Here is a 27471-nt window from a genome sequence, read left to right on the forward strand (position 1 = left end):
ACAAAAATAATGTGTCTCTTGTTTAGACCACTAATAGCTGGATGTTCTGCCTTTCAAAACAAAACCAAATCATAACTAAGGCCTATACATTATCTTATGTAATCCTCATAACAACACTGTCATTATACCTAATTTAGAAGTGAGGAATGCGGCTAAGAGAAATGAGGAGAGGGGTTTCTCCAAGGTCACCCAAACAGGAAGAAGTGGGTCAGTTGGTTTAAGCGCCAAGCGCCACCGACTTCAGCTCAGGTCATGACCTCGCAGTTCCTGAGTTCAAGCCCTCAGTCAGACTCTGTGCTGACAGCTCAGAGCCTGAAGCCTGCTTTGGATCCTGTATCTCCCTCTCTCTCTCTGCCCCTCCCCAAGCACACTCTGTCTCTGTCTCAAAAATAAACATTAAAAAAAAAAGTGTAGCTAGGATTTAATCTAAGAAATCTGATGGCAGGGGCCATACTCATTATCACTAAGCTTAAACAAACCATCTAGCTCTCTGACCATTCCAAAGGCATCCCATACAGATAAAAATCAGTCGTTCCTTTTTTTAACTTTTTATTAAACTGTAATATATGTAGAGAAATGAGCACATCCTTATTTTTCAAATAAGGAGTATATTCTTACCTATATTCTTCCTTACTCATGTGCTCATTTTCCCTTATTCCCAAGTAAGGACCACATAAGCACCATTCTAAGGACCACATAAGCACCATTCTTTCTATGTTTATAGTATGACCTAGAAACACATTATTAAAGTTTCCTGGAAACCTCCCTTTTGCAGGCTAAATAACCATGAGTCCTTATGCCTTTCTTTATAGATTTAAATTCCCACTACTTGAATTATTCCCACTGTAAGTCTTTAAACAGTCTTTAAAGATTTTAAACATTCTTTCAACATTCCTCTCAATCTTCTGCCTAAGTACCGTTCATGGTGGCAAACTGAGCAGCATATATGGCTTGAGAATGAGTTTTTCAGAGTGCTTGCTTTGTACCAGGCCAGGATTCATGCATTAGCCCACCCATCATATTGAGTAGATTTAAATACTTGGTGAGTTAAGAAGTTCTTTCTGTTTTTCAGAGACAAAGAGAGCTTTGTGTTATTGCTGAAAAGCCACATAAATAACTTGAAAACAAAGAGTTTGTCAATGACAATCTGTTCTTTATGTTTTCAGAATTTGTATTTGGCTAACCATAATCCACTAAAATTCATCTGTGGACAGGAGGGCATGGGAAAAAACAGTGCAATAGTTTCTTTCTGGGACAGACAGAGTAAGGGAGAGCCTTATGGATACACCATATTCCAGAGGTAATCACAATTGCCATAGATTACATAAGAAGAAGAGTGAGCTCAGGGAATGCAATTTGCTATCACACACCCCCAGAAAAATCAGGTGCCCAAACAGATTCAAAAGAAATATCTATGCTACCATGATATTCTAAATTTAGAAGTTTATAAATTAATTTGTCTCCAGATATTTGGGTAAAAAAATCAGAAAAAGGAAATGCCTTCTGCTAAGAATGAATACTCAGAGGGAAGATTAGAATTTTGAAAGGTATTCTAAAGATGTTTCAGAAATAAGGAAAATTGAGGGAAGTTGAAATTCATCAACATTGTAAATTAATTACAGAGGTGAAATAATCTCACAGGAAAGAAATAAAGGGAGTATCATTACATGCAAATAGATAAATAATGTGAAAGATTCGCAAGTTCTGGAGACACTGTCATTAAAAATGATTTTTTTTCATTTATTTGTTTAATATAATGGTAGGAACATGAAATTTAGATCCAAAGGTGTTGTGCATCACACAAAGAATGAATTTCCCTAATACATAAGAACTGCTATCAGTACATTTAAAAAAGGTCTATCACCTTGGGGTGCCTAGATGGCTCAGATGGTTGAGCGTCTGACTCTTGATTTCGGTTCAGGTCATGATCCCAGGGTCGTGGATCTCACCCTGAGTGGAGCCCTGCATTGGACTCCGTGTTAAGCATGGAGCTTGCTTAAGATTCTTTCTCCCTCTGCCCCTCTCCCCAACTCACATGCGCACTCCTCTCAAAAAAAAAAAAAGAAAGAAAAACAAAGACCAGTCTTCCTAATGGAAAGGATACGAAAAGATAGTTTACAGAAGAATAAAGACAAATAGTTCTTCTATATTTGACGTAATGCCCCACTGTACTCAAAATATGATCATTAAAAATTAAAAATACCATTGCAATATTTTTCATCTCTCAAATTGGCAAGTATCAAAAAATGTAATAAAATATTACTGACAAGATTGTGCGGAAATAGGCCCTACATAATTGCTGGTGGGAATGCAAATTGATCCAATACCCTAGGCTATCAATTTGGCAATATCTTTCAAAATCACCACCATCTACATCCTTTCACCTAAGAGCTCCACTTCTATATCCTTAAGTCATATACTTCCACATTGTGAATGATCTTGTGTTCAAACCTTATAAAATGTAGCATTATTTTTATTTGAGTATAGCTGACACACAATGTCACATTTGTTTCAGGTGTACAGCATAGTGATTCGAAAAGTTTATACATGATGCAATGTTCACCACAAGCATAGCTACCATCTGTCACCAAAGGATGCTACTACAATACCATTGACTGTATTCCATATGCTATACTTTTTATTCCCATGGCTTATTCATCCATAATTGGAGGCCTGTATCTCCCAATCCCCTTACCCCATTTTGCTTATCCCCCAACCCCTTCCTTTCTGGCAACCATTACTTTGTTCTTTGCATTTATAGGAGTGATTCTGCTTTTTGCTTGTTCATTCTTTCTTGTTGCTTTTTATTAGATTCCACATATGAATGAAATCATATGGTATTTGTCTTTCTCAGTCGGACTTATTTTACTCAGTGGAATACCCTCTAGGTCCATCCATCTTGTCTCAGATGGCACAATCTCATCCTTTTCATGGCTGCATCCAGCGTGTGTGTGTGTGTGTGTGTGTGTGACATCTTCCTTATCCATTCCTCTATCCATGGACACTTAGGTTGCTTCCATGATATGTCTATTGTAAATAATGCTGCAGTAAACATAGGGTGCATATATCTTTTTTTAATATAATTTATTGTCAAGTTAGCTAATGTACAGTATATAGAGTGTGCTCTTGGCTTCAGGAGTAGATTCTCATGATTCATCACTTACATACAACACTCAGTGATCATCCCAACAAGTGCCCTCCTCAATGCCCATGTCCCATTTTCCCCTCTCCCCCGCCCCCCTCCACCCCATCAACCCTCACTTTGTTCTCTGTATTTAAGAGTCTCTTATGGTTTGCCTACTTCTCTATTTGAAACTATTTTTTCCCTTTCCTTCCCCCATGGTTTTCTGTTAAGTTTCTCAAGATCCACATATGAGTGAAAGCATATGATATCTGTCTTTTTCTGACTGATGTATTTCACTTAGCATAATATCTTTTCATATTAGTGTCTTCATTTTCTTTGGGTAAATATCTAATAGTGGAATTATTGGATCACATGATATTTCTATTTTAATTTTTTGAGGAAGCTCCATACTGTTTTCCAGAGGGGCTGTACAAGTTTACATTCCTACCAACAGGGTACAAGTGTTCCTTTTTATCCACATCCTTGTCATTACTTGTTATTTCTTGTCTTTTTAATTTTAGCCATTCTTACAGGTGTAAAGTGATATCTGATTATGATTATGATTTGCATTTCCCTGATGATGAGTGGTATTGAACACGTTTTCATGGGTCTGTTGGCCATTTTTATGTTTGTATGTATTGTAGCATTTTTGCCATGACAAAAGATTTTAAACTATTTAAATACCCATTGGTAAAAGGCCTGATAAGATAAATAGTGATTCATTCAAACAAAGCAATACTGCTTAGCTGTTTAAAATAAAAATTGGAGATGGGTTCTTTATGTATACAGTGTGAATGCACAGTCAATAGGTAAATAATAATAATAATAATAAGGTGCAGAACCAAGTATACCAGTGTATTAGCATTAGCATGAAAAATGGTAAGGAGGCTTCTATTCATTAGCATACGCATAGAATATCTCTGGATAAACAACCAAAGAACTAATATTAAGCTCATAATATAGCTCCAAAGGAAAATGTGAGGGTAGGAGACAGATATCAGAGGGAAATTTTCTCTGCATAGCCTTTTGTACATTACAAATGTTGAAGATATGAAAATATTGGATTTTTTATCAAAGTATAGGTGACACACAATGTTTTTTTTTTTTTTTAATTAAATAGAGGCTAAATTCAAAAATCGTCTACCCCAGCCTTCCCAAGAGTTATTTTAACTCTTGAAATATAATTTACGTATTTTGGAATTTCCCTAGCAGTAAATGGTACTTCTTGCCTATCACACATTTCAAGGAACCAGTGAGAAAAACGAATATGAAAGCACTTTGTAGATTTTAAGTACTATGCAAATTTAAAAAAAAATCTTTCTATTTAGAACTGTACTGACTGAGCCTAGATCCCTGCCATAAAATAAATACCTGATATTCTAATATATTTTTTGAAACTCAATACTCGGGATTGAAAATTTAAGAATGTTACGCAAATGTTAACCCATTTATTTGCTAATTTTTCTGGCTCCTAACAATGATTTTGTTTAACCTTAAACACAAAAAAGAGCTCACCTCATGCCATAATACATTAAAAAAATAGTTGTGTGTAACTCAAGCAATAACACATTTACAGTCCCAGGAACCTTGTGATGTCTAAAAATTCTGCTGTAAGGGTCTGCTTACCAGGGGGAGAGCTTTTATAGAAAAAACAATTACTCCAATCATGAGAGCGTATGTATATAATGCAAAGTACCATATATCTAATTTATCCAAACAGACATGAATGCCCCATGTATAATCTAGAATGGGAATGCCAAGTACAATCCATTTTTCTTGCCAGCTCCTCTTGATTGATGATGTCTTCCTATAACATTCCGTGGAATGGGATTCAAATGCAAAACTAGACTTATTGGAGAAACATGCTGCAATACTTATGTCTGCCATGTACGTGAGAATTAGGAATGGTGGGAGGGCCAGATACCGTCACACTTGCTCGCTACATTTCCATATGTTTTCCCTTCCTCCTTCCTTCCTGTCTTCCTTCATCGTGATTTTCTGTAAAAAGATTCCTAGGAAAGAGGGTCCATAACAGAAGGATTTATGCAGCCTGGTAGTAAGAAAGAAAGAAGCGTTCCCCTCCCTAGCATTCCTTAGCAAGGGGAAAGGATGACGAGATGGAAGGAAAGTGCTTGCTGGAGCTCAGTTAGAAAAATTTCATATTTAATTTTAAATTAAAATATGGAAGGGTTGGAGAAATATACACGACCTAGTTCATATCATTATTACTAGATTTTATTGATATGATCTAATCAATAAAGTTCAAGAATATCCAAACAGTAGCTCATTTAAATTAACGTCAGAACCCACAGAAGTGGGATGATCACTTCTCTGTGTAAGTTTCTGTGCTAGGAGCTACAGAGATGCTGACAGTATTTGTAATTCAAATGAGTTTTCAATATGACAAAACATAGATGTGAGACATTTTGAAAATTCAGGGTAACAATAAAAGCAGTACATAATGAAATTGTTCTGAGTGATACATCAACAACCAGAATATGCAGCAGGTGAAGTCCAGCCCAGCTTTATAAAGGATATATAAGCAGGCCTTGGAAAATGGACAGGGCTTACTAAAGTAGGAGGGGATCTGATGAAAGTGACTGAAGATGAGTACAAGAAATAAGGGTGGAAAAGTAGATCACTATTTGATCCTGACGATCAAGAAAAGAACTTGGGTGTTCTGCTATAAGTCAAGGAAATCTTTTGAAAGTTTTTGATGAGGGTAACGAAATCTTTCAAAGTCATGGTTTAGGGTGGTTACACTGATAGTAGTCTATCCACGATAGATCAGAGGAGGATAAAGAAACTTATGCTCAGTACATCAGTTAACATGTTATTGGAATAGTCCTGGCTGAGGTGATAGTGGTCTGCACAAGGGTGATAACACTGGAAATGCGAAGGAGATAATAAACTATAGAAACGTTTTAAAAGAGATATTGGAGAGTATAAATAAACAGTAGACAATAACTGCTGAATATAGGGATTGAGGGATATTAAGGAGTCAAGGTTAGTATACAGGAAGAACAGGACGATCCTAAAAGACAAACTTTTCCTAATTAGAGTCAGGTTTCCCTCCTGTGTGTACAAATACATTCAGGCTTTTCTTCTGTCATAATTTGTATTATCCAGTTTTGTGGTCTGTATTTACTTATCTACCTCCCTCACTAGATGGTGAGATGTTTGAGCATAATGATCATGCTCTGATTATTGCATAAGTGGCACAAAAATGTTTGTATGTATACATACAAAGGTATCAAGGGATGGAGGAATGGAGGGAGGGAAGTATCTGTTTTAGAGGGAGAAATGAGCAATGGAATTTTACACATGGAGAAATAGAAGTAACGGTATATCGTTCACAATAGTACATTTGTTTTATTTAATCATATTAGACTTTTGTCAGAGGTATCTTTATTACTATCCAATCAGTACAACCCATCACGTAGCACACCCCAAACGTACATTCTCAACACCAAGATTCTACCATAAGGCCAACCTGCCACCAGCTGTGACTTCCCATTCCCATCAGAAGGAAATTATTTGTTCTACAAAAGTATTCAGAATTTCCAGGAAGGCTTCTAGCGGTCTCTTTAGCAATAGCCAAAGCCTAAAAATGTGTATAATTTTGATTGTCCGTTTGAACTTTAAGGTAGGTAGCCTAGGTAAATAAATATGGCTACATGAAAAAGATAATTAAGGGAATGCTTGTCACATAGAAGCTCATATCAGCAAAATTTTTTGGAAACAGCTGGCAAAAAATTGAGGATTGGATAAGCAAATTATGGGCTGTCTATACAAAGGAATCAGTTGTCATCCATCATAACCTATGATGTCGCAGACTATCAAACAGACAGATGTTCCCTAATCACCAATAAGTGACAAAGGCAAATTACAAATTATACAAGGAATGCATAATGTTATCTCCTTTTGGTGATACTATAATAGTTGAAAGGCTACATACCAAAATATTAACAGTGGTTATCTATGGGTTGTGGCATCATGGGGGATGTGTACTTGTTTTACTTTCTACTTTTATTTATTTCCAATTTATTCAGTAGGCAAGTACATCTTTTGTAGTAAGCTATACTTGAAACTTCAAGAGGGGTAGACTTTTCTATATTCATTTTTTTTATGTCTAAGGCTTGACACTAAGGTATTGCACATAAGTGCTCCATAACTATTTGCTGGATGAAGAAAAATATAATTAAGCATATGTTTATATTTAGTTATTATAAATAAAATGTATATAGGATATATATACATGTATATATATAAGAAATGTATATTCTCTAAGGCAAGAGTTGTGACAGTCATAACCACACATGAAAGCAATATGTCACTAACATGACCACTCACAGAAGAAACATGGTCACACGAGTCAAGCTGAATAACTACAGTCAATGAAGAAAGCCACTAGGTAGTCACCAGGTGACAAGAAACAAAACTAGCAGCCTTGCTAAGAAAGGCAATCAGTACACTGAGTTCTATGAGCTGCATCCTCACCCGAGGGTCTGAGAAATCTAGGCTATTGGCCAATGGCACTACTGGGGCCTCCTTCATCTGTCTTCTAGAATTTAACTGAAAATGATTCCTCTTTTCTGAGCCCCAATCAGTGAGCTTGTTTCACATAGCCGGGATGGGCACTTAGAACCCTCGATCGGGCTGGAGACATTTTGTAAGATGGGGAGTGTAGTCTGGAAAGAAGCTTTTAGATTTTAAATGAGAAACAGCCCTGCCATTACCAGTGTGTGAGTTTCAGCAAGTGGCATTTTCTGGTTTTAGCTGATTGAGGACAAAATGAGATAATGACTGGAAAAAATTAAGAAGTGCCATAAGTAGTTGTGAAACTATAAAATGTATTAAAATATCACACACACGTAGGTTTTGGAGACCAGGTACAAATGGACTTTGTTAACTAGACGAACTCACGCAAATCTATTGGTTAAGTCACTGCACTCAATCACGCTGAGGTAACTATGAATGGGTGTTCACTGGAACAGCAGGGTGTGATTTTGCTGAATGTCAATATCTGGAAATATGTACTAACAGCCCACAGGAATACATTTGCATTCCATACTTATTTTCCTGTTATCTGACCTCTTTTTTTTCATGTTTATTAATTTATTTTGAAAGAGAGAGAGGGAGAGAGCAAGAGCAGGGGAGAGAGAGAGAGAATCCCAACCAATCAGGCTCCATGCTGCCAGCACAGAGCCTAATGCAGGACTCAGTCTGGCAAACCATGTGATCATGACCTGAGCCAAAATCAAGAGTCGGACGGTTAACCAACTGAGCCACCCAGGCTCTCCTGACCTCTATCTTCTATTCCACCGTAAGCCATTTAGCCACATTTGTACAACTAAATAGCCATTTACTATTTTGTAAGGAAACCCAGAAGGAAAGGCAGGGGAAATAAACAAGTAAATGTATTGAACAGCAATAACAAAGGATATGAAATGATTGTATAGATTAATGATTAAAATAAAATGCATAATAAGCAAAGGGATAGAGTAGCTGGGGAAGGGTTAGGGATTCTTAAATTAATGCCCCCTAAAACTATAAACAGAACTGGTCTTTTTTTTAATGTTTTATTTATTTCTGAGAGAGCAAGAGAGAAGCATGAGCAGGGGAGGGTATTGAGAGAGGGAGACACAGAATCTGAAACAGGCTCCAGGCTCTGAATTGGCTGTCAGCACAGAGCCTGACGCGGGGCTCAAACCCACGAACCGTGAGATCATAACCTGAGCCAAAGTTGGATGCTTAACTGTCTGAGCCACCCAGGTACCCCAGGTCTTTTTTTTTTTTTTTTTATGAAATCTGCAACTTCAGCTCATTCAAGATGACTTTAATGTGAGAACAAAGGAGATGACACAGTGTATCACAAATGAACTTTGGTGTCAAGTGGAAATGACTTCATAGCTTGGCTTTTGATTTATAAGCTGAGACCTTGAGCAAGTAATTTTTTTCAGGGCCTAAGTTCCAAATATCTGTTAAAAAATAAGAGAACAGTTATATGAAGTATTGATAACACATGTGAAGTACACAGCTAACATGTAGGTACACGTTAAGTAGTGTCCATTAACAGTGATGATCTCTCTTACCAATAAACCCTAACCAATGGACTCAAGTAGTATTATTCAAACTAAGCTGCTTCCTTTGAAAAAAAGAATGGAATTAACTGGAGAGGGAAAAATAGTCTCCTTGGACATTCAAAGTAGGGCACTGGCAACCAGGCAAAGATTACACGAAGGGAGTATTTCTGATTTGAATATTGCTCAAAGTGAAATTTTATTTTTTAAGCAAGCTTTGCCAAAACAACTTGTTACTGTTTTGGTTTTTCTATAAGCTTTATGAATGAAAAACATCTATTCAAAGTCTATTCTTTAAGAGCCCCACTCAGTGAAATCTCAGAAATAATCCTTAGCTGAGGCAGTTCCCTGGTGAAAACTAGGAGCTCTAAGAAATTTCTGGGACAGAAAAAGGGCCTGAAATTCAAACTGACAATACAAAAATACATAAAGGGCTACCAGGAGGTACAAAAGAAAACTTTCCTGATATCAATATGACTCCCCATTAATCAGATTATCAGAAAGAGGAATCAAAAGAGTACAGTTAAAAAGAAGGAGCTTTGTAAAGACATTCAATGGGAACAATAGGAAAGATTTCCCCAACAGTGACATGTTCAAAACAAGTTTACATGCTTCTATTTGACCTTTCTGCAGTTGTCAATAAGCACTAATAATCTGTTAGTTGCCTCCTGATGGTTCATTTGCTCTCCCAACTGTTTAGGGAACATATAAAAAGAATTCTCTGGGGTGCCTGGATGGCCCAATAGGTTAAGCATCTGTCTCTTGATTTTGGCTCAGGTCATGATCTCACAGTCCTGGGATTGAGCTCCGTGTCGGGCTCCATGCTCATGCTGAGTGTGGAGCCTGCTTGAATGAGATTATCTCTCTTCCCCTCTCTCTGCCCCTCCCCAGCTCCCTCATGCTCTCTAAACAAATAAATGAAGGAATAAATAAATAAACATTTTTAAAAAGAATTCTTGAGGCAAACCATGAGAGACTCTTGAATGCTGACAAAAACTGAGGACTGATGGATGTGGGGGGGAGGGGGGATGGGCAGGGAGGAGGACACTTGTGGGGATGAGCACTGAGTGTTATGTGGAAACTAATTTGACAATAAACTGTTTGTAAAAAATAAATAAATAAATAAATAAATAATAAAAAAAAGAATTCTTTAATTTGAAACTGTAGTATATATCAAAAGAAATTAAAAAACAATATACGTAAAGTAAGTGAAACTATACTCATATGCATACAAAGATTGTATGTAGCTGTGTTTTTGTTGAACTGTCAATCAACCTCTTTTCCTTCCCCTGTCCTCCACTGGGGACGAGCATCATTTTAGCTAAACTCAGTGTCAGTCCTGTTTCTTCATTCCCTTTGCCTATCCTTACTCAAATGATTCTCCTCAAACTCCCCATTAGACTGTGAAAACCCCAAATCATATACCTGCCAAAGCTTATTATCTTTATGGTCATGGCATTATTGTTTGGCTATCGTCACGAACATGACTTCCACTGTCTTTATCAACACAAATTTATTATTCTAGGAAGGTCTGGACCAGAGAGATAGAAGTTTATTATTCATTCTCNAGGGAGGAGGACACTTGTGGGGATGAGCACTGAGTGTTATGTGGAAACTAATTTGACAATAAACTGTTTGTAAAAAATAAATAAATAAATAAATAAATAATAAAAAAAAGAATTCTTTAATTTGAAACTGTAGTATATATCAAAAGAAATTAAAAAACAATATACGTAAAGTAAGTGAAACTATACTCATATGCATACAAAGATTGTATGTAGCTGTGTTTTTGTTGAACTGTCAATCAACCTCTTTTCCTTCCCCTGTCCTCCACTGGGGACGAGCATCATTTTAGCTAAACTCAGTGTCAGTCCTGTTTCTTCATTCCCTTTGCCTATCCTTACTCAAATGATTCTCCTCAAACTCCCCATTAGACTGTGAAAACCCCAAATCATATACCTGCCAAAGCTTATTATCTTTATGGTCATGGCATTATTGTTTGGCTATCGTCACGAACATGACTTCCACTGTCTTTATCAACACAAATTTATTATTCTAGGAAGGTCTGGACCAGAGAGATAGAAGTTTATTATTCATTCTCAACATTTTTTGAAGCTCTCGCCTCAAAACACCCATCTTGCTGTGTCCACCAATCCCAAACCATTATATCATAGTCATCACCTAATTCTAATCAAGCCCTTCTAGTGAAAGACCCATCTTAAACCAGAATCTAAAGACTTCATAAATAGTCCAACATTATCCTTCCTACTCCAAGATCATTGTCAAGGAAGAAAGCTCCCTTACCATGATAAGCAACATATTCGGTTTGCTTTAGCAGCAGGTTATTTGGGTGGGATTTGTAGGGAGCCAGCATTCAGCAATTGCAAACCTTCTTGGATGGATGTCTTGCTTCTTAGTTTGATGATTATACTATATAGGAAGGGTGTGTGTGTGTGTGTGTGTGTGTGTGTGTGTGTGTGTGTAATTTGATCCATACTCAGAAAGGTTTTTACATCTACTGTTAATGTGGCTGCTACCTTTTACTGTTTCCTCTGTCATTACATTTGTACCTTACCTTATTGGACTTCTTTAAGCTTTCTTCTAAATGCTGGGCTCTCCAGGCACTTTCCTTTTGTTCTGGTGTGCAGTGAAAGGTCTCAGGCATTCCATGCATCTCAAAGACTACAACTGAGACCCTGTGGCCACTAGGCAACAATTCACTGAAGATTATCATAATCCTCCAAAGGACCCTTCTCCTTATTTACATATCTCTCCCTGGTCACACTAACTACCCGGCTCTGGGGTGTACACCTATTTGGAGCCAACCTGGCCAGCCTAGTAAGATTAGCGTTGGCTCCACGTGAATTGTTATATCTCTACAGACACGCTGACTCAGCTTCTCTGCGGTCAAAGAAGACTGTTTTCCACGAAGAACAAAGTTTCAAAGCATTCATTGAATGGCTACTTTTTAATCTAAGGAATCTCAAACTGATGTTATTTTATTATAGATTCCTGTTCTATACTGTTAAAGTCCCCTCATCCTCAGGCCCACCAATTCCCAATAAGTTGCTGGGTTTACAGATGTATCTAATGTTTGCAGTAGCAAAGGCCAACACAGAAATGCCTTTAAGCATTTTATGATCATTTCAATGTGAGGATTGTAAATTATAAGATCATCACGGATCATTAAAGCTGTGCTACTGTTTTCTTTTTGGAAACCCAGCAATGAAACATTTAAAACAAAAGAACAATGTGAAGATACAGCAGAAACAAAGATTGGTATCATTGGTGGGCTAACTTTTCAGAATGGTAAAAGATACTCATTTTTTAAAATGAGACAATAAATGAAAGAATTAATGGCAACTTACACAGTGGGTATTCTTCCAGTCCTTGGTCTCCTGCCTTTTTAAAGACTTTTCCTTTTATCCTTTATTTTTCTACTTTATTTATTTACTTATTTTAATTTTTTAACGTTTATTTATCATTGAGAGACAGAGAGAGATGGAACATGATCATGGGAGGGGCAGAGAGAAGGAGAGACACAGAATCTGAAGCAGGCTCTGGGCTCTGAGCTATCAGCACAGAGCCCAACACAGGGCTCGAACTCACAAACCATGAGATCATGACCTGAGCCAAAGTGGGACGCTCAACGGACTGAGCCACCCAGGTGCCCCTCTACTTTTTTTAATTTTTTTTTTTTTTTCCTGAGAGAGAGAGAGATATACACACAGCATGAGCAGGGGAGGGTAAGAGAGAGAGGGAGACACAGAATCTGAACCAGGCTCCAGGCTTTGAGCTAGCTGCCAGCACAGAGGCCAAGGCAGGGCTTCAACACACGAACCATGAGATCATGACCTGAGCCGAAGTCGGTGCTTAACCGACTGAGCCACCCAGGTGCACCTCTACTTTTTTTTTTTTTAATGTTTTATTTATTTCTAGGAGAGAGAGAGAGAGACAGCGTGAGCAGGGGAGGGTCAGAGAGAGAGGGAGTCACAGACTGAAACAGGCTCCAGGCTCTGAGCTGGCAGTCAGCACAGAGCCCGACGCGGGGCTCGAACCCACGAACCGCGAGATCATGACCTAAGCGAAAGTCGGACGCTTAACCGACTAAGCCACCCAGGCGCCCCATCTCTACTTTTTTTATAAGTTAGTGTTTCATACATTTTGAAGTGGTGTAACTAAGGAGAGGCCATCACAAAAATATTAAAAAATAGCATAGAATAACAAGTGATAGTTGCATATTCTGCTATAGATTTATAACTATTGATTTATATTTTGCATCACTTCTCCTAAAATAGATGAGAAACAGATTCATAAAAGGACCCAGAACACTGAGATTTTTAGTAATCTAACCCACTCAGCAGAACACTACATTGACAACAATGGGGAAACACAAGCTTTTTATGATATTTTCCCTCATTTAAAAAATTAGCATGTTTCAAATGCATGTGTACTATATACGCATACATGTTATACATGTCCTATTAGACTAATATTATATATATGTATGGTACACAAAACAGTAATGTTGTTAAGTGCTGAGATTAAAAATACAGACACCGAAGATCTAATTTTTTTGTTTAATCCAAAAGATTTTCCTTCATTCCCTGGGATGAACTAGACTGAAGTATAGAATTAGACCTTTCAAGGTTTTCCTTGTCATCTTTAAGAAAAAAAACAGAGTAGGGGTGTCTGGGTGGCTTAGTCGGTTAAGCGTCCGACTTTCGCTTAGGTCATGATCTCGCGGTTCGTGGGTTCGAGCCCCGCGTCAGGCTCTGTGCTGACTGCCAGCTCAGAGACTGGAGCCTGTTTCAGTCTGTGACTCCCTCTCTCTCTGACCCTCTCCTGCTCACGCTGTCTCTCTCTCTCTCTCCTAGAAATAAATCAAAACATTTAAAAAAAAAAAAACAGAGTAAATATGGGGTGCCTGGGTGGCTCAGTCATTATGTGACCAACTTGATTTTGGCTCAGGTCATGATCTCACTGTTCATGAGTTAGAGCCCTTTATCGGGCTCTGTGCTGACAGTGCTGAGCCTGCTTGGGATTCTCTTGTGTCCCTCTCTCTCTCTAAAAAATAAATAAACATTTTTAAAAGAAAAATTAGAATAAATAGACTTGAGCCCTTGAAGTTTACTTGAGTATTAGAAAACGATTCAAGTTTAGTATAGTAAATCTGTGTATGCATGTTTAAATGGCTATATTTATGCTATATGATGATGCTATCGTCCCTTGCTGGAGTGGCAGCTATGGAGAATGAGTGTATTTGTTTTTAGTATCTGATAAATTTGGCCTAGGCTTGGGTTTGTATAGTAAAATAATAACTCAAAGAAATGTATTTGTTGGTATGTATAACAGCTTCCCCTCCCTCTTAGCCACAGGAGGTACATTCCAAGACCCCCAGTGGATGCCTGAAACCAATAGTATTGAGTATATATGCCATATATACTATGTTTTTTCCTATACATACTTACCTATGATAAAGTTTATCAATTAGTTCCCATAGGAGATTAACAACAATAATAAAATTGAACAATTGTAACATTATACTGTAACAAAAGTTATGTGAATGTGGTTTCTCTCCCTCGAAATATCTTATTGTATCATACTCCCTCTTCTCCTGATGATGTGAGAGGATAAAATGTCTGTGTGATGTGAGGAGAGTGACATAATGTTAGGCTACGACTGACCTTCTGGTGATATGTCAGAAGAGAGAGCATCTGCTCCTGGACCACGGAAAGCGAAACTGCAGATAAGGGAAACTACAGTACAACTAGCTGATCACAAGTAGTTATTATTAATAATAATCATAAATAGGCTTTACACAGATATGATAGGTTTGTTATTAATATGTTTTTTAAGTTTATTTATTTATTTATTTTGAGAGAAAAAGAGATAGCACAAATTGAGCCCGATGAGGAGCTCAATCTCACAAACCGTGAGACTATGACCTGAGGTGAAATCAAGAGTCAGCCACGTAACCAACTGAGCCACCCAGGAGCCCTGTGAAATGTATGATAGATTATTGTCATATCAATTAGATCATATACTTCTTGAAGAGTACATCTCAGAACCCTCTATTTTCCCAGTGTGTTTAGCATTTGGATATGGTAAGTGCTCATGAAAATGTTTACAGTGTTTAAAAAGAATAACAGTCTCGGTATGGAGACACTCTCCCCCGTGACAGCAAACCAAAACTTAATTACAGAAATGTGACCTTCAGTCACTCAATCTGGAATTTCCTGATGAGCACTAAATATGTGTGATAGACCCCCCCCCCACCCAAAGGAAGGTGACCTTGCCTAAAATGATTTTCTTTTCTTTTACTCACAACTTCCCATGTCCCTCCATGTTTCTGCCTACAGACGTCTTCCACTTCACACAGCTCCTTGGAGATCATTTCTGTTTGTTAAATGGGATGCTGCCCAATTCATGAACCTTTGACTGAAGGCGAATAGGTCTTCAAATTTACCAGTTGCACTTTGTTTTTTAACACATTATTATTTCTCTTTATTGTACTTGCTCTGTCACCTGAGCAACTAACCCCGTCTCTGATTTTGCAACTGGTTTGTTGAGCCTGCTACCTGAGGCTCCTGTCCCTGGCATGACATTTTCCATCCACTGACTCTGACAGTTGCCAAAGAAGTCTGCAACCAAGCCACATACTAAGAAAGCCAAAAATACATAAATAAGTCATTACTTTCACCTGATACAAGTGCTGTTACTTTAACCATTTTTCTTTTCATCATACTTTTATTTTCTTACCTAAATCACAAATCATTTAGGAACCATAGACTGTAACATAAGGGGAGAGTGGGGAGGAGATTGCTTTAAGAAATGGAGGAACAGCGTCAGAATATTTATTCTCCAGAAGAAAAAAAAAAATCTCCAGAAAGCCTTCCAGCCAAGGAAAAGCCCATCGCCTTACAGATTAGAACAGTTCATCTAGTTTCTTCTAGACATGATGGTGGGGACTTGGAGGGTAACAAATCAGTGTATTTTACCTATGATAAGGTTCTTTTCAATTCTAAGCTTGAATCATAATTGGATTTTTAAAAAGTGCAGCCCCCAACACACCAAAATTTTAGATTCTCCCACCCTCTCTATCTCAAAAGCAAAAAAAAAAAAACAAAAAACAAAAAACAAAAAAAAAGACCACACCAAAATCCTCACCCTCTGTTTCACTGCCCATTTCTGGGATGACCTAGTTCTGCAAGGAGAAAAGGCAGCACCGGGGTGTGCCAGCCTGAGCCGAGGTACTATTCTTGATGTGAGACTCCGCGGCAGCCCTAGCAATGACCAGCGCTCCTGGCCTCAAATCATTTCCTAATTCTGAGGGGCTTTGACTCAGCCTTTGGGCCCCAGTAAGCCAACCTAGGAAAGCAGACTGGTCAGGGAGAGAGCTTGAAACAGTGGACCACCTGCCGTGGCAACATTTCAGATGCCGGGGTCCGCAGGCATGGAGTCTCGTGTTGACTCTTTGTGACTGGGACACAGCTGGCTTTGAACGAGAACATTAAATACAGAGCACGGCAGTTTGGTCTCAGGCCCGGCCTCTGGTCTGTGGCACCAGGCCATTGGCGTCTGCCAGCCAGGCCCTTGCCCTGGTTTCCGCGACACCGGGAGTGCCCATCCGCTCGCAGTCACACCTGTTAGGTGTCTCTCCACTCCCGCCTCCGCCCAGCGCCTCTGGGGACCAGGGTGCAGGGCTGGCGGAAGGGGGCGGAGAGGCAGGGCCCGGCCTTCTCCCCCAGCGGACCCCCGCGGGATCTACTCGGAGGGTGGGGCAGGGAGGGGGCCCTGCGCGGCGCGCGGAGAGGGGGCATGGGGAGGGCCGGGGGAAGGGGCGTCNGCGCTGCCCGCCTGGATTCGCCTCTATTTCTACGGGATGCACGGGATCACCCTGGACGTGCTCGTGTCCTCGGTTCGGCGCTTCGCGAGCAGCCCGGACCTCCGGATGGTGGGCTTCTCCTCGCCCTACCGCTGCCTGCTGCACTCGCTCACCCACTTAGCCCTGGAGAAGGTCTACCTGCAGCAGCGGCGCTGCCCCAGCGCCTTCCTCTTCAATTTTCTCGTCTACCCGTCGGCCCACGTGGCGCTGCAGACGCTCGCGGGCCAGGCTCCGCTGCTCGGCCTGCGCAGCGGCCCGGGGGGCGCGGCGGCGCCGGGCACNACCTGGCGCTGCAGTATGTGCTGGCGCTCTACCACTGCCATGTGTTCCTGAAGCGCTTCCTGCGCTTGCGGTACCGGCGGCAGCCAGAGCAGCAGCCGCAGCAGCCGTGGCCCCGCGCGCCCCCCGCCCCTCAGGGAGCCCGGGCCCCCGCGGTTGCAGGCGGCCGGAGGCGACCACCCCGAGACACTCAGGGCGCTGGAGGAGCCTCCGGGCAGGGGCTGCCGGACCTGCTCCGCTTTCTTTTCTTCGGAATGCACGGCTTTCTGGATGAGATCTTCTTCACTTTCTTCTTTAACTTACTGGAGCCGGGAGCCGGGGCTACCAGCGGCCACACGTCCCTCTGGTCCTTCTTTATATATGGCAGCTGCAGTTTCGTGGTGGAAAAGCTCTACTTCCACCTGCACCGCCGTCGTGGCTGGAGCACTTGGAAGCGGGTGCCCATCTACGTGATCTTCATCTACGTATGGGAGTTGTCCTGGGGTCTGGGACTGCGCACGTGCGGCGCCTGCTCCTGGGACTATTCTCACTACCCGCTCAATTTCATGGGCCTCATCACCCTGATGTATTTACCTGGTTGGATATTCCTTAGTGTGTACCAGGACCTACTTTCCAACGTGTTGTGGCGGGNAAAAAAAAAAAAAAAGTCACTGGATTCCCACGAACCAATTGGATTTATTTTTACACGTTTAAAACAGAGTGGGTTTTTTTAGCCTTTTAATTTTTATACGTTTTACTAAACTCTTCCAATATGTTTTATTGGACCTTGTAGTTTTTATGACACTTTGGAACCTATGCATAATACAATGTTTTGAAATGTTACTCAAAACATAAAGTATTTGTCAATATTTAAAACCCCGTATGAGCCCCTATAGCAAAACCATTATACCTTAACGTCAGAAGCTGTAGTATATTCACTTTTTTGGGCATGGGTGGGTGATAACTACTACTATTTTTTTTTAAGTGAGGAGGTTATTCAGATCAGAAATGAGTGATCTTACAAGATTTGGCAAAATCTTCTGATTTAATGACTTGTTTACTTTCTTAATCCAAGTTCACTTTAATTCCTTGCCATATTTAACCAATCACTGCTGAAATTCAGTATCTTGTATGCCTAAAACTACAGTTAATGGCTCTTGAAGTGCCTCCCTCTAGTACACAAGTGGAAAGAAACTGACAAATGTGAAAACACATCCTATGGATACATTTTTAAACTCAGACAGGTGACACTGTGTTAAGATATTTGATCTCCATCCTGGAAATGATTGTTTTCCAACGTGGATTCGCCTTAAATGCCAAGTGTGTTGACACTGATCAGATCCTGTGTGTTATCTATGGCTGTAAATTTTGTTGTAAAACGTTTACCTTGTATGCCCAAAGGCCAAGCAAAGTTATACCACCAATAGTGTTCTAACCCTATGGACTCTTTCTACATGGAACTTCAGGAAGAGAAATTGTTCCTTGGAATAAAATGAACCTGAATGTTCATTATACTCACCTTTGGCTTAATTGTTTATCATGAAAACAGATATATGTTTTCAGCGTATTTCTGCAATGGCTCACTTGTAAACATCTTTCTTTTTGCTTCTGGGCCCACAGAGTTTTGGGGCCAAACCTTGATGTGGTAATGTGCATTATAAATCAGTGATAGCTTTTTGGTGACTCATTATTAATGTCTGGAAACTCCAAAGTTAAATGAGATGATAAAAGCCATTTTATCTAATCATGCCTAATCAATTAATAATGTACTTTAAGGTTGTTTGTTGTTTTTATTATAGTTAGAAATGACAAGTAGAATTGAGCATGGCTCAGCAAAGGATGACTAATACCTTCTCAGTTTTCATTACAAAGATAATTAGGAAAACTTACAGTATGTACAAATGAATGGTTTCCGCTTCAAGCTATTAGCTCGTCTGTACGACGAAAGGGGCTTATTTCTGTTTTCAGAAATGTTCACTATGGCAGTAAAACTGAATATGTATTTAGATGATTGTCAGGAAAAATTTTGAGAATGTTATTTTAATCCACTCTCTGAGGTTGCAAGCTAACTTATAAGTAATGCAATATATTCATCCCCACCTGTGAAATGGATCGGGTCACACTGATTATTTTAGCTGGCCAAAGTTGAAGAGCAGCTATTAAAAGTAAGCGAGGGGCGCCTGGGTGGCTCAGTCGGTTGAGCGTCCGACTTTGGCTCAGGTCATGATCTTGCGGTTTGTAGGTTCGAGGTCCGCATTGGGCTCTGTGCTGACAGCTCAGAGCCTGGAGCCTGCTTCAGATTCTGTGTCTCCCTCTCTCTCTGCCCCTTCTTTGCTTGCACTCTGTCTCTCTCTCTCTCAAAAATAAACTTTTTTTAAAAAAAAGTAAGCTAAATGTTAGCAGAAAGTAAAAACATCACTTTATGACACTGGTCATAGATAAAGGATTTCTGAAAACCTTGGCAAGGACAAAGTGTAAGTATGAACACTAAAGTTAGGTGCTGGACAAAATATTTGTAATACAAATGTGACACATGCACTGGAATCTGGGTCAAGTGTGGCACCACTCCACACCACACATTCCTGTGAATGCTTAACCAAATCCTTGGTTTCTAGAATACTTGTAAAGTGTACAGGTTGCACTCAGGTCCTTCACCTGCTACTCCTCAGCCCTGCTTTCCTGCTTACCAGCATTCTTGGGGTAAGAAATCTGTCAAAAAGGGGGAGAACCTGTTATTTTTTGTTTGCTTGTTTGTCTTGTTTTTTTAAATGTTTGTTTATTTTTGAGAGAGAAAGCATGAACAGGGGAGTGGCAGAGAGAGAGGGAGAGACAGAATCTGAGGCAGGCTCTAGGCTCTGAGCTGTCTGCACAGAGCCCCACACAGAGCTTGAACCCACAAATAGTGAGATCATGACCCGAGCTGAAGTTGGACGGTTAACTGACTGAATCACCCAGGTGACCCTGTTTGTCTTGTTTCTAAAGCTAATCCTATTNCGAGATCATGACCCGAGCTGAAGTTGGACAGTTAACTGACTGAATCACCCAGGTGACCCTGTTTGTCTTGTTTCTAAAGCTAATCCTATTTTAAAGAAAAGGTCAAGGTCTCCACCCATTCAATTCATTCAAGAAATAGTTCCTGTGCACCCACTATTTGCAAAGCATTTGCCTGAATTCTGCAGATACAGCAATGGCTCAACACAGGCAAAATTCTCTGTCCTTATGAAGCTCCAGCTTAGTGTATCCATTCATTTGAGGTTATACGTTTTTGCAAGTCTACTTTTGTAGTACTAGGTGGTGAGAGGCGGTGGCTAGAAGGGCTCTCGTCAGGCCTGTCCCTGGAATATCAATCCATAAGCCCTAAAACAAAAGCCCATGAACAGCCCCTCAGCTAGTTCTACAGAGACTTCATTCATATGTATTCAGGAAGTGATTATTCTGTCTATTGACTTGTAGGGCTTCTCATTACATATTTACTCAATTTCTTAATTGACATTTTGCTATAACCTTAAAGAAGAAACAGGGAAAGAACCATCAGATCAATCAATTCAATTAACTTATTAGAAGTTAATTATGAAGTGACAAGTCAATATAGTAATATTTAAGTAACACCACCTGCCAAGAAATGTTGCCCTATTATATATGTAAAATCTGAAGTAAATATATGTATATATCCATGTTTATATCTTAAATGAATATAGATCATAAATACATCTTAAGTAGATACATATAATCTTAAGTAAGTATATATAGTTTTAAGTAAGATGTATATATCTTAAGTAAGATATATTTAATCTTAAGTAAATGTATATCCATATATAAGTAATACATACATATAAAATATATATATATATATCTTAACTATAGGTACATATACATGTATACATATACATACAGACACACACACACACACATATACTTAAACCTCTAGCAAACCTCCTCTTACACATGAAGACTCTGAAACTTCAACCTGCAGAGGTTAAGTAACTGCCCAAGTCGGACAACTATTCAATATTCAGACTTAAGTCCAAATACACCGCACTCCAGTGTCTGTTCGTAACACCAACGCTGTCATGCCTCTGCCTACTAACCACGGTGATTTGGGATCTTCTGTGGATTTTACCTTACAATTTGCATTGCTCTTTCCTTCCACTATCACAGATGCAAGGGAAGATGTAGAAAAGCCAGGCACTAGAAACAAATATGCTCTTTCATGTTGCCTGGGAAATAACAATAGAGCTAATACCAAGCTGCATAACTGAAAATCACACTAGTTCTAATCCTCAGATGATAGTCTTTATATTTAAGCTGCGCTCTGAAGTGGGTTCTTTATTTGAAATCAGATAATCTTGTTAGAAGAATACTACACCGAAAGACATAATACCTTCTATCACAAGCTAGGAAAAATACATACAATTATTGCTACATATTGAACACAGCATTCTGAATGAGCATCACTGAAACAGCTAAGCAGCCCAACAATTAAAATTCCATTTTTTGCAGAGACATTTATTCTGAGCTCAGTTAAACACCTGAGCTAGCAACCATTATGTCCTTAACAGAAAACATGGGAAAAAGTGACAAGTATGGTTTTTGCCCCATGTTTAACTTCTACAACACTGAAGTTTTCTTCTAAAAATGCTTCAAATTTTAAATTAATTCTATCTAGGTACTGAATCTGAAGAGAAATAGAATGTTTTGCATTTTTCATGTTAACAATGAACATAGAAGTTTCTAGTTTCTGTAAAGACTCCAATAATATTGATAATCCATGTCAATATTTCAGACGTTTCAATGATTCAGTGTAGTTAACTTTGAATATTATCAATATTTGACATTTCATGTTTCAACTCAGCAAAACACAGCTCAGAAGCGTATGACCTCTCCTTTGTTGCTTAACAAACATTTCTAGTTGGCTAATTCTGTCCTTTGGAAAAAATAATTTTTCTGTACTATTTTGAAATAGACTCTGTTGACGTAATGGACCTGGTTCTGTCTAAGTGGGAGGGTGAAGAATTTCGGTAGACTGTTTTGGTTCTTTTTCCACTTCCTAAATACATTTAAAAATCAATATACTTGGAAAGGAAGTTATGCTGCAGACTTGGAATGATAAATCATTGTATCGTAACATCTGAAAGCAGTTTAATAAAATCAATTTTTGTTTATATTAAAAGGCACTAAAAACACTTTACCTTTCAAATTAATTTTAAATATACAATCTCCAGTACACTTCCCAACACTGCTTAATGGAACTAAGCTCCTTTACTGAGGGAAAGTAAGAAGAAACGCTCTTCTCCACCCCCCATCAAACACATGCTTCTGTATATGCTGCAGGAAACGATGGCAGTCAGAGATGTTTTGTTGTGTTGCCAGGTTCCCTCCCCTCCATTCTTAGACTTTGTACAGAGGAACCAACAAAAACAGCAATTGTGTGGACCTCTATTCACTAGAATTGGCCTCATTCTGATTTTTAACATTGAAGCAGTAAGCCATCACATAGGCAGTGGCTTACCAGACATGAGCAACCCAAATGATAAATTAACCTGGGATGAGTATAGAGAAATTTTTCCCTAGAGAGTTTTTCTCTTAATAGAAGGAGAATATAAATATCAAGACTTTTCCCCCTTAATTTTTAAATTTTCTCTGTAGAAATGGTCAATTCTTAGACAACCATTAGAGAGAGAGAAAGAAAGAGAGGGTGAGAGTGAGGGAATGATCTTTTACTTACAGAAAGATTTTATTTTCATCTTTTAACAATTCCACTAGAATCAAAACATCACATGGGCCAACCTTCCCATTTGGAAAAAGTATATCTTTATCATGATTAAGGAGAGTCAAGGGTTGAAAGAAACCGTAAAGGTTAATAACATGCAGCCTTCGATCCAAGGCAGGAATTTATGACAACATCTCTGACAGATGGTTTCTCAACTCAGCTTGGACTATTCAAGGCAGTATTAATTATGGTTTTCATGCAAAGACCAAATAAGGGGAAAGCTGTCAACAGCTGAGTGGATAAACCCCACCGTCTCTCAGTGAAGGAACAAGGCTTTGCAAAGCTTTCAGGAGCTAATATATATCATTCATTCTGCTCGTATATTGCAATGAAACTTTTTATAAGATACTGTTTTCTCATCATTAAAAAAAATCAATGTTTCGTTCTTTTATCATGATACGTATGGTCTTACATCTTTCCTAATGATGCTTCATTCACAGAGTCTAAGCAGAAGGGTTTTGATAACTTTGACAGCAATCGACATTACTTCAGAAAAAGAAGAAAAAAGAAACATTGCCTGCAGGTAGAGGAGTAAAAGGTTAAATAGTAGGGACCCTGCTTGGTTCACTGGAGTCTCAATCTGGTTGGACCCAGAAAAAGTCTTGTCTTTGGTTATTGCTCAGGATGTCAACTGAGGGAGTTTCCTGGCAGCTTCCTCTGGCTGACCTAAACAGCTCCACTAAGAAAGGAATTGAGGGGTGCCTGGGTGGCTCAGTCAGTTAAGTATCTGACTTTGGCTCACCTCATGGTCTCACGGCTCATGAGTTCGAGTCTCGTGTCAGGCTCTATGCTGACAGTTCAGAGCCTGGAGCCTACTTTGGATTCTTTGTCTCCCTCTCTGCCCCTCACTGACTTGTTCTCTCTCTCCCTCTCTCTCTCTCTCTCTGTCAAAAATAAATAAACATTAAAAAATAAATAAATAAAAAGAAAGGAATTGAGAGGCCACAGATGTCACAGAAGCAAGTAGCAAGCCAGGAAGGATGAGAGATGTCCCAATTAAAAAAAAAAAAAGTGAATTATACATTAAAGAGAGAACTAGCCCCACTTTTCATGGGATTCCAACAAGAATTTATATTACATCTGAGATATTTTATTAACATACTATTAATAACCATGATAAAAATTGAACTAGTCTCACAGGATCTCAGATTCAGAACTTTTAAATATTTGAAAATTAGTTGTTGGAGAAAAATAATATTGAGAGGAATATGCAGAAAGTTTATATCGTAGTAGTTAGTTGGTTTCACTAACTTTTAGGAATTAAAGCTAAATGAAATATGCTCTTGTACTTTTCTGAGGGAGAACTATTTTAGTCTTAACCTTTTATTAGAAACAATGAATGGACAGGAAGATAAAATAAATGAAAATGTTCCCTGGAATACATTTGAGCAAGTACTCAGATCCCAAGTACTTAACGCAAGCATCTAACAACATTTATCATTGTACTTACTTGTAATGATGATATTTTCAACAAACAAAACAAAACAGAAACAAAAGAATAATAAAGACAGAAATAGAAGATACAGTGGAAGGGAAAGTATTAAATAGCTTTAGAGAACTCATGGATTATTTTTCTATGGCTAAAATATTTCAGATTGTAAATGATATTTTTTAAAATTTTTAATGTTTATTTATTTTCAAGAGACAGAGCATGAGTGGGAGAAGAACAGAGAGAGAAGGAGACACAGAATCCGAAGCAGGCTCCAGGCTCCGAGCTGCCAGCACAGAGCCCAATGCAGGGCTTGAACTCTCAGACTGCGAAATCATGACCTGAGCCAAAGTTGGCACTCAACTGACTGAGCCATCCAGGTGCCCCTATAAATGATATTCTTACTCTTTATATCATCTACGATTTGAATTACAAGGAAAATGTTCAACTTGTGAAATACCACATACTGTAGGTTTGATTGAATACCAAAATGTACACTTTATTGCATTAATGATTATTCAGCAAAATTTCGGAGTTCATTTTGTTTGCATAGGTAATGATGTTATTGGACATGCTATAAGAGTTTTAATAATATGCCTTTGGAGTGTCTACCCATTGAATAGATAAATAGTCTACAACTTACTAAAAATCTAAAATCATGGAACTTCAGAGCTCGAGGACAGAACTAAAAGTCATCTAATTCAACTCCCAAACAATAGACTAATTCCTTCTAGATCATCTTTTACAGGTGTCCTTCCACTGTCTTCTTGATCACATCCAGTGACAGAGATTATTGTACTTAACTCAGTTCTCCCAGGCCAACCCCTTTCTTCGTTCTGTAGTTTTAGTTGCTAGAAAGTCTTTTTTTAAATTATTTCTGAGAGAGAGAGAGAGAGAGACAGCGTGAGCAGGAGAGGGTCAGAGAGAGAGGGAGACACAGAATCCGAAATAGGCTCCAGGCTCTGAGTCTGTCAGCACAGAGCTGGATGCGGGGCTTGAACCCACGAACCATGAGATCATGACCGGAGCCAAAGTCGGACACTTAACCAACTGAGCCACCCAGGCACCCCTAGAAAGTTCTCAACAGTAAGACCCATATGTAATTTTCACACATTTTTCCAAGTTGTCATCCATAGAAGAGGGCCAAAAGTTTGAAGAAAATGTCCAGATGTGTTTTAATTGTTTTACTTCAGGCTTAATATCCAAGATCTTTCAGGAATAGATAATAAAGTATACAATTGGAAAATTACTACCTACTTTGATCAGGACACTTTATTTCTGCAAATGGGAACAACATTAAGCACTGTTAGCTTTTTAGCAGCTCAGAACACTTTATTGTTTCAACTGAATTGTCATGTATCTAAATACTCTAAATCTCTTTCCTGTAAACTGCCATTTGGCCAGTGATTCCTTTATGCACCTGCACATTTGTATAAAAATAATTGGCATGGATCCATGCTCTTCCCGTACACCATGATTTGTCCTAAAGGTGAGTGAGAGAGAAATGAAGGCAAATAGAGTAAAGAACAGAAAATCTACCACTGAATTCACTCTTCATTTTCTTCATTCTTCCTTTGTTCCTACTCTTCTTTCAAGAGCAGGCATATGTTATTCTTCATGTTTTCTCCCCACCTAGCAAAGAACCTAACACAGAGCAGGTGTTCAGATTTTGTTGTTGATGATGATGGACTTATCTGAATTCTCATGCCAGAAAATTCAATAGTGGCACCAGGAATTAGGAATGTACCAGGTGCCAAACTTGGGATTTCAACAGGACATTAATTTATGGAACATACACAAGACTCACCATGTGCCTAGAAAAAAAGTAGGAGTTGCCTAATTGCTCAATTTTCCCCTCTTCTGTTCAGCAACTACCTTTGTCAGGTGTGCAGAACTCACGTGGTTCTCAATAAGAGACTTTAGCTACATTATAGATTTTTTAAATTTGTAGGCTATTTGGAGAACCTAAGTTTGAAATGTTCTTTTGGAAATATGAATTAAAAAAAAAAAAACTGGTGTGAACATGCACTCAATGGCAGTATATGTATTACTGCATGACACGTCCCTAAAGATTGATGTGCTCAATTTACAGCTTGTTGATGCCTCTTGATTTTCACTGTTTTTGATGACAACCTTCTGGATTTTGGCAACTTTTGAATAAAAATGAAATTCAGGAGCAGCTGAGTAGCTTAGTTGGTTAAGTGCCTGATTCTTGGTTTAGGCGCCAATCATGATCTCACAGCTCATGGGATCAAGCCCCATATTGGGCTCTGTGCGGACAGTGTGGAGCCTGCTTAGGATTCTCTCTCTCTCTCTCTCTCTCTCTCTCTCTGCCTCTCCCCTGCTCACACTTTCTCCCTCTCTCTCAAAAATCAATCAATCAATTAATTAATTCAAAATTAGTTATATTTAGAAAATTGATGCAAGGAACAGGTGGTAAACATTTAGTTTTATTGTCTTTGTATCTGATTCACTTCTTGCTATATTTCCAAGTCCAAATATTATTGACAGATTGTTAGTTAGGGCTCTTCAGAGAAACAGAACCAATAGAGATCTTTATCTAGGTGTATANGATAAACAGACAGAGAGGTTAATTAGAAGAATGGTTTATACAATTATGAAAGCTGACACATCCTGAGAATTTCAGGGTGAGTCTGTCAGCTAGAAACCCAGGAAAGGCAATAGTAAAAGTTCTAGTTTGAGCTGAAAGGCCTAAAAACCATGAGAACCAATAGTATAGTTTCAATTCAAGACTGGCAGGCTTAAGACCAAGGAAGAGCAGATGCTTCAGTTTGAGTCTGAAGATAAGAAAATACCAATGCCCTAGCTAGAAAGCAGTGAGGCAGGAAGAGTTTCCTCTTATTCAGAGAAGGTCAGTCTCTTTGTTCTATTCAGGCCTTCAACTGATTGGACAAAGCC

At 38.9% G+C, this 27471-nt stretch overlaps 1 protein-coding gene across 1 annotated transcript; it reads left to right on the forward strand.

Annotated features, from left to right (window-relative positions):
• The first annotated feature begins 16041 nt into the window (after positions 1-16041).
• TMEM229A (transmembrane protein 229A) lies at positions 16042-18087 on the forward strand. Its single transcript, XM_077773180.1, is given in 3 exon segments — positions 16042-16186; positions 16731-17375; positions 17378-18087. Coding segments are annotated over 3 exon segments (1500 nt in total).
• Positions 18088-27471: the final 9384 nt, after the last annotated feature.

The sequence above is a fragment of the Crocuta crocuta genome, unplaced genomic scaffold (assembly GCF_008692635.1).
Source record: "Crocuta crocuta isolate KB4526 unplaced genomic scaffold, BGI_CrCroc_1.0 scaffold16, whole genome shotgun sequence".
Classification (NCBI taxonomy): domain Eukaryota; kingdom Metazoa; phylum Chordata; class Mammalia; order Carnivora; family Hyaenidae; genus Crocuta; species Crocuta crocuta.